We start from the raw sequence: 9,155 nt of genomic DNA, 5'->3' as shown, positions 1-9,155 counted from the left end.
TTTGAGTAGTGAGTTACGCCTATACATGTATCGCGATATCTCGAATATCGTAGCGACTGAAACATGAAGCGGTTTGGTGCAGCACACTCAGTTGCCTGGAAACATCACAAATGGAAGATTCAGCTTGATTCCAGATGAGTCTCTCACAAAGCCAAATAAGTTTGAAAATGTGTCTCGGTGAAGTTTGACATGTTTTTCAACTAAACTGTCAGCCGTCTGCATATTTTTCACGAACTCACTTTACGTTTCGACGGTTCGTAACCGTCAGGACGAAACTTAATACAATCCGGTTGAGTAATTTCGTTGCTTCATCGGGACAAAATGGTAGACCGTCGTATGTGAATTTCGTATGAAATTCGATGACAAGTGTTGTGCAAATAAAGGGTACTCTTTAAAATATGAGGAAAAATTGTCGCTGGGTAGCAAACAGAAAAAGTACGAGATGACGATAGTTCTCACCTCACTTGTCAGGTGCAAACACGCGTCCACCATCTGTAAACCTGTGTCGATAGACGGTCACCGAAGAAAATAGATAGTTTTTCTTGAAACTGTAAGAACTGTTCAAAAAAATTAACTCCATGTTCAATCCACTCGGATAGCATTCAACGGACTGGTTACATTTAGAATTAGGGCTGACGAGGTAGGCATGAAACGCCGTGTCCTTGCACAGAGTCCTTGCCATTGTGCCTTACTGGAACATTTCAAAATCCACTTGGGCGACATCATTTTTAGGCCAGGCACTAGGTTAACATCGGAAATTTTACTGTAGAACACAGATCGTTGTACGTACCGGCATTGTTTCTCTTCTGTTCTGCCGTGAGGCGTCAAAAATTCAGTCTGATTGGGGGAAGGCGTTAGCAAGAAAACGAAACAAAGAGACTTCAGTAATACAAAATCACGTGACTAAAACCATCAAAGCCAGACGCCTTTGTTTTGGCATTAGCGTATTCCGATGATTGTATATCAACAAACCAAAAGAAAGAAATCCAGTTAGTGAGAAATCATCTGTTGACGAACACGGAATAATCGGTTACAAGCCGTCAGACATAAAAGTAAGAATCTCATTTGCACACACTTCTTGAAAGATGAATGTTCGTAGGGGTTTACTTGAACATTCCAGGACGCAAACGCCGCAAAGTGATTCTATAACTTTTGTGCCAACTTCAGCCTCCATTAGATGTGGGAACGGCGCTTTGATATCTCACCTGAGGCTATTAGCATTTCCATCAGTAGTATACACCGTTACACTGATTAGCTTCGACAGCGTACTGTGCTGCGTAAGTTCTGACAAGGTTCCCTCCCGAGGTACTGTTCGACTGGAACGTGGAACTACTGCCAACCGGCAAGGCCTTACGACAGAACGGAACTTAAGGTCAGCGTGCTTCGACAGAATACCTAATATCGTTCAATCACGTGATTAACATCCAATGACCACGTGTCGCCAGACTCCCCGGGGAAGGTTGTGAATTATTTCTCCCTCGGATTTGCTCACAATTCCTTAGGAGTGTGGGGAGTCCAAATGAAACAGCTCCGCACTGCTTTTAGGTTTCTCGGAGTAGATTAACTTCGCTTACAGAGCAAAAACGCGGCTGAAAAAAACGAGCTGTGACACAGATAGTTAAAATCAACTGGAACTCTAGGTGAATAAGTGTCACTTTCGACAGTTTTCTCCATCATTTCCCCGTTTCTAGCAGAATTACATGGAAAACGCAGCCAAACGATGAGTCTATTTAGGCAACCCTTGATTGGTCGATTTAAGCCTGCGTTCACGCGCGCACGCGCACGCACGCACGCGCATGAGGCGTTGTCCAACCACGGTTTACAGTATGCCACAAAAATGTGGATATCAGGTAAAGTCGACCGGAGTGCTGGCACTCTTCCGTCTGCTTCTTACGGAAGTGATGTCAGCAAGTAAAGGATATCCAACATGAGTGTGGCTCCACTGACAAAGTATAACCTTTCCAAGCTTAGAACCGCGTGCCTGACAATCATGTGTTTGACTCTAATGAACAGTGCTCTCGCAAACAGAACTGCTCATCTCCGCTACGTAATCAGTGAGGAGGTGCCTGTGCAAACTCTTGTTGGCAACATCATCTCCGACAACAACTGGTTGAAACAGCTCCGCAGCAATGTCAACAAGACAGGCACCGGGGACTTGCATTGTTCTTGGTTCAGTTCCGGACCGACCGAACTGTTCAAACTTGAACCGCAGACTGGTAAATTGTACACACATACTCGACTGGATCGTGAAACATTGTGTCTTACCGGTGGTTCATCCAACAGGGCTGAGAAGGACAGCTGTTTTCTGGAATTTGCTGCCGTATGCAGGTCGGCGGATTCGACCAATGAAAACTGGGTTTCCATACTAATCGAAGTCAAAGATATCGACGACAACGGTCCGGTGTTCTTGGAACGACTATCCAGCAGCTGGACTGGTGCACAAACGCTCCGGATTAGCGAAGATGTCCCTGTGGGATTTAGGCACCCCCTGCCTGCAGCCTATGATCCGGATGTGGGGATCAACGCACAGGTGTCTTACAGTCTTGAGAATAATTCAACACTTGTTGGTAGTAGTACATCTAGTCCATTTGGTATTGAAGCCAATTCAGCAAACGTCTATCTCGTTGTGAAACACGCTCTGGACTACGAGAAAGATAAGATGTATCCCCTGAATTTGAGAGCATGTGGTCGGAAACTAACTCGAATGAAATGTGATATCCTTCCTTTACACGTATTGATTCAAGATGTCAACGACAACCCACCGGTTATTGTATATCCCCCGAAACCCAATCACATTATCACGGTGTCTGAAGCCACTCCGATTGGCGCCCTCCTGATTAAAGTCGAAGCCACTGATGAAGACACCACGGAGGCCGGTCGAATCACCTATAGTCTGCTTGACTCGCCCAGGCGACGTCTGGACTCCGTTGAAGACGGAAAGTTCCTTCCCTCATCAACCGAAAGCCATCTATCTCCTTTCAAAATCGATCCAGACAGCGGTGAACTTCGCCTCACTCGGACGCTGCCTGCCAGCAATCCAACTGCCCTGGATACCATCATTCTTGCTTCAGATAACGGGGTTCCAAGAAGAACTGCCTCCATGCGTCTGACAGTCCAAATTGCCGATACAAACAACCACGCTCCGGAGATTGAAGTGAAGCGAACCGGGTGCCAGCGAACCAATCTAGATCCGACTGAGCTGACTGTCCCGTATGCGGTGGAATCTGGTGCTCACCTCTGCCTATTCATTGTTTCCGATGCTGACCTCGGTCAGAACGCCCAGGTGGATTGTCAGATTCAAGCAGGCAACGATGAGCTTGAGAGAGCGTTCAATCTGCGATTCGCCCTGGTCAGTACAGGACTGGTTTCAGGAAAACAGTTGTTTATGCTCCAAGCTGATCGACCACTCACCACTATGGGGACATCCCTTGATTCCCTTGAGAAAAAGCATCCGGTTGGTACACTCGTGATTGCGTGCAACGATCAGGGAGAACCTTATCGCTTGACCTCATCGATTCAGCTAAAGATCAAACTGACAGATACTACTGAAATGTGCTTTGAACAAACACTTTATCAGTTGACGTTAGAAGAAACAGCTGAACCGATAAATGACCTTGTTCGACCACAATTACAAGATATCACACAGCGAGTCCGTTATGAATGGAAGACCACACCGAATCCCGCCCCTCCAGATGAATCTTACACAGCTTCGGATGAAGGATGCAAGCAGCTGTTTGTAGACACAGAGACGGGTGCGATCGCCGCTCCCTATGGCCTGGATCGAGAGATCGCGCCTCTCCTTCGTTGTACTCTTCAAGCAACCGAAACAGACGGTGATCGTTTGGTGTTTTCCGCGACGGCGGACATTCACATCACCGTGACAGACATCAACGATAACTCCCCAAAACTGACTCCTAGTCTGCTTCACAAAGGATTCTCCGTCATTGAATGGGATAGCTACTCCGAGATATACACGGATCAGCTGGTGTATCCTCAAAAGATCGGCGCAGTCACTGCGGAAGATCCGGATGCTGGGGAGAATGGGACCGTGATATTTCGACTGGACAGCGTTACGGCAGAGCGAGCGTTCTCATCCGCGCCGTCACTACGGCCGTTGTCAGTGTTGTTAGGGCACGACGCGGATGTGATTGAAATACCTTTACCAAACTTCCGATTAGATCCAACTACCGGACAGGTAACACTCCCTAGAGAACACCACCGGCTAATTGACCGAGAACTGGTTTCCGCCTACTTGCTCCGTATCTCGCTGGAGGACTGTGGAAAAGTGGAGAGACGTAGAAGCCTTCAAGAAATTCGAGTAAGCGTTTTGGACGTCAACGACAACCCCCCAAGATGGCACACACAAAGCGGTCGACAAGAATTTGGTGAACCCGTTGCTCTGCAACCCTTGTGGACTGCAGTTCCTGGAGCTGTGTCTGAGTTGATCACTGACTTGAAAGCGTCGGATGCAGATCAAGGAGAGAATGGCAAACTCTCTTTTGCTCAACTCGGTTGGGAAAAACTACCAAAGTTTGTGACTCAAGGTAGATCTCCACTACCTGTGCGCGCGTTTCACCTTTACGATAGCGGAAGAGTAAGACTGTGGACGTCATATTTGAGCATGACTCAAGAATATGTTTTTGGTGTAATCGTACACGATCATGGAACTGCGCGAAAACTGCAAACTTCTGGATATGTTGTCGTCAAACAAAGCGGACTGATTCCAAACGTGAACAACACGCCAATGTCTCCATCTTCGACTACCGATCAGAAACGAGTTCATTTTGCAACCCAGAAAGGGCATGGCTCTTTCCCCTGGATCGCGTTCTCCCCCGATCGATTTAAAACTATAATTATACTACTAGCTTGTCTTGGAGTTGTATCAGTTGCGGCTGGTGCAGCCATTATATTTGCGTTGAGCCGGAATCGATCGAGAAACAAGGGGCAAGACTCACAAAGATTGCAAAAGGTAACACCACAACTGAGGCCAGATGACTCGTTGATGAAGACGCATCTCCTCGACCAACCGCCTGTAATGGCATTGATTGGTGGTGATTACTTTTCAGACGTCACACGGAACGGCTGTGACCACGCTGCTCCCGCACTTGTAAATCATACGTCCTACTCTCCAGTTCTGTTGGGAGATGCAACTACTCCAGGAACCTTTTCGCTATCGTCCGTATTATCCACCGCTCAGAAGTTGCCGTTTCCCAGTCAATGGAATAGCAAGATGTCATACGGTCCCACACAAAACGACATCATTCGTTATGGATAGTCATTGGTTTCAAGGACATTGTGTGAGTACCATCTCTAGCGTTGTGCACAAAATAGCTCCACTGTGTGAGTTCAACAGATATATTTTCCCCTTGAAACAACATTTGTACATTGTCCCAGATTTTCTAGAGCGTATATCTAGACTTGCTTCAAGGAAGTTGTTCTTGATCTCCTAATCATGTTTGTGGGTGGTACATATGTATATACAGTTATATATATATATATATATAACTAGACGAACCTTATTGTTATACGGCAGTGAAGTATCAGTGCCAACACTGATGTTGCTATCTTTGTGGATGATGATGTTGATGATAATGATGATGATGATACCGCATTAAATATGCCCAGGAGCCGACCTTCCGTGTGCAGACACATACTATGATCTCACAACGTTCATGTCGTAATCACATTATGTTGGATAGAGGCAGACCCCGACTAACAAATCCGTATTCACGATAAATAGGTGGCGATGTATTTATCGTACGCGAATAAACAGACACTTTTCAAGAACTTTTAAAGTTAGAACACATCCGTCTGTCTGACGCACACAATGTATCAGGGTCTTAAAACAGATGATTCAAAAACAATGGAATGGTTGAGCAATGTGAAAGAGGACAAACTGAATTAGAAAATTGAAGAATATTGAAGTGCTGTTGTAATACAGACGTAAGATACTCCCGGAATGTTACCTAGATCATTTTGGTTTGCCTCCGAGTATCTGAGCGATAGAATTTCTTTACTGGTATGTACTTTTGCGTGTCAAAGTAGCTCCGTTAGTGGAAGTATTCCGGTTGCTGTGCTCGGTATTCCAGATAAATCTATTCTAGTCAAGTCTGTAGATTTTAAAATGGCCGCCTAGGAATTTAACGTCGAAGAAACATTAGGAAGAGAATTTAAAGCACGCGGTGTGCCATGGTTCCGTTTGCGATTAATCTTCCCAGTAGTTGGAAGTCCAACAGAAAACCGCGCTAAACAAAGTTGCTTTCGCCATTCACCTGATGGTGATGATTTGAAGAAATTTGACCATCTTCGATGGAGAAGCTAGTCTTTACCGAAAAACCGTGAAGCACTGTAGTAGAGCGGTTTCATCCCTATTGAGAAACATCAGTATTGCGTATTTCACGTGACTCGGCGAGTTTTAAACCCGTGACCACACGTTCATTGGTTGAACGCCTGACCGTTTGACCATAAGTGGCTGATCACCTGGACAAAATATGGCGCCACTCGTCCTTAAATGACGGAAACCACATCACGTGGTCATATATTGACTGGCTCTTCGAGTGAGGACTTCTCATCTGGAAGTTTCGCTCATCCTGTGAAATTATTCTTGCTCTGAGCCATGTGAGGGTGACAGACAGGACAAGATATCCGTTTAAAAATACAAAACCTTCCAATATGAACAGCAATCGTTAAATAGATCAGAGGAAGAAGAACTATTTCACAAGATGAGTTCAAGTCTTCCTGAGGAATTCATCATCGAGTAGTCAGTCTAATACGTGACCACGTGATGTGGTTTCTGTAATTGAAGGATGAATGGTGTTGTCATGAATAGGTGAGAGTTAATCACTCTGTTGATCAGCCACTGGTAGTCAAACGTTTAAATGTTCAACCACTGGCCGGGAAATGTCGGGCTGGAAACCCTGTGAGCTGCGCACTACTGCTGGTTCGCAACAAGAATGAAACAGCGGTACAGTGCTTCTCGGCTTTTCGGCCCAAATGAGCTTCACTCACAGGACGAATCTCCGTCTAACTGTCGTTCGAAATTGAAGATTTTGAGGTTGCGTTGTCATGCAGTCGCCATCCAATCTGTTTGTTGTTATTGCCGGACATAAAATAATATGAGAAATTTCGGACTTGAGAGGACTACTCACTGGAAAATCTTATGTATTTTTTGTACGGCGAGCTGTCGTTTTTAAATATTGCTAACCGTGTATCAGAAACAGGGGCGAGGGGGCTCAGTGGTTAGAGCGCGAACCAGACCTCTGCCTTCCGACTTCTCCTGTCTAGGATTGAGCAACCCGGCAGTATCCCAGTCCTTGTGCTTCCTTCTGGTGACGTGGCAGCTAGGCACAGAAAGGGTGCCACAGCTGAGCGATTCGCTTTCACGAGCATGTCCTTAAACGTCACCTTGAAAAGGGGTAATTTGGGAGTGACCGTGGCGGTCTTGTTCAAGTGAACAAATGTGTGAGCTGACGGAATGTCAGAAAAGACTAAGAGTTGCTTTTCTTTGTATTTATTTCGATCTTCACTTGCACAGAATGGCGATAACGAGAGTTCGAGATAGCTCATTGCTTAGGTTGCAAAGCATTCCCTGGAAAGTCCGTGGTTAGAATCCACACTTGGCTACCCGACTGTTTCCATCTAAGCAACCTGGTGAAACGGTGAGACTACTGATGGGGAGGCATGCGAGTAGTATGTGTTGTTCCTGAAATTTCGCTTTGCGTCTCTTGAAAAGGGAGATCTATTGCGGAATTTGTGGAGTCGCTTGTTGCGTTTGCTTGGATTCGAGCAATGAATATCCGGGAAAGTTCAAGAAGACGCGTTCAGGAGAAGATGGACGTCCAGTTTTTATAAATAAGATGCAAATGAGAGTTTTGCTTCCTGTCCAAATGGTCTGTAACCGGTCAGTTGGCATTTCCTAATGAATAACATTGCAGCAAAGGCCTTCTTCCTTTCGCTGGTAGTATCTCATTTCCGGTGCCTTGTTCGAACTACATGGCGGCTATGCAGTCAAAATATTCTATATTCATATTCAAGTTTCACTTTTTTCATCCTGAAGTGCTCTTTCATTGATTGCATGTGTGAATTCGGTGTAGATATGCTGAGTAAATGCAATGTGATCTTTCGGGATCGCATTCTCAACAGACTGGGTTATCAGTTGTGTTCAGAATTTATAGCTTCATATCCCTCACGTGACACAAGATGAGCCTTATTCATCATTCCATGTCTTAGCACAAAGTAGGCAATCACAGAATCTGGAGACCCCGGGGACCCAATTGATCAATCGTTTTAAATCTGTTCTCTGAGGTCAAAGAGACCAAAGTATCACTGCCCTAGTTTTATTGATCGGTTACGTTGTTTTACACTTGAACAAATATTACCAGGCAGATTAGGTTAGGTATCCTATGCTATTTTATACGCTTTACGGGGAACCACAGTGTACGCAGTAAGCATCCTCGAGCAAACTTATTGTTCTTACTGTTTTGATCGAGCGGTCACGGCTTTCTAAATCCATTTTGTCTTTCAATCTCTCCATAGAAAAATCACCATTCCTTATACACATTACAGGAACCCATGTCTGAAGATAAACTAACCGGTCTTTTATAAATGCGGAGTTAACGAATGTTTCTGATGTGATCACGCGTTTAAGTGACCTTGGTGGGTTTTTGGAGAAGTTCATTACTGAAGTACAGCACCGAACCGTAGACAGATTATTTCAAACTGTGATGTCAGGGACTTAGCTGGTAATTGTTTCTTGATTTTCAATACATTACTGTTTTTTTTCAAATTTGGGTATACTGACCAGAAGAAACTTTGACAGAAGGAATGTAACAAGCTGGAATATCATATTCAATCTTCAGATGAAGAAAGATGATAAAGACGGCTTTCTTCTGAGCGTTAATTCTTCGGTGAGCGAGAAGATGGTTCGTCATAAACTTCTCGGTCAGTTGGGTTGAAGTATGATTCCAGGAACCTTGCCGTACAATGAGCCAGTGCTCCTTTCACGTTTAGCCGAGGAGGTTTCATGCCAAATGATGACTGGATGATATTTGACTCCCCATAGAAGGGTTAACGCAATCACCATCACCATCATCATCACCAACATAATCATCATCATCATCATCATCATCATCATCATCATCATCATCATCAGCATC

General features: G+C 44.9%; 1 protein-coding gene across 1 annotated transcript; it reads left to right on the top strand.

Moving 5' to 3' along the window:
* Positions 1–1,927: 1,927 nt before the first annotated feature.
* On the top strand, positions 1,928–5,275 carry T265_06544 (hypothetical protein; the record flags this gene model as incomplete). Its single annotated transcript, XM_009171840.1, has 1 exon — positions 1,928–5,275. One exon carries the CDS (start codon positions 1,928–1,930, stop codon positions 5,273–5,275), a length of 3,348 nt encoding a protein of 1,115 aa, XP_009170104.1.
* Positions 5,276–9,155: the final 3,880 nt, after the last annotated feature.

This window comes from Opisthorchis viverrini (genome assembly GCF_000715545.1).
Source record: "Opisthorchis viverrini unplaced genomic scaffold opera_v5_136, whole genome shotgun sequence".
Taxonomy (NCBI): domain Eukaryota; kingdom Metazoa; phylum Platyhelminthes; class Trematoda; order Opisthorchiida; family Opisthorchiidae; genus Opisthorchis; species Opisthorchis viverrini.
Note: the sequence above shows the minus strand (reverse complement) of the source record. Positions and strands in the feature narration are given on the sequence as shown.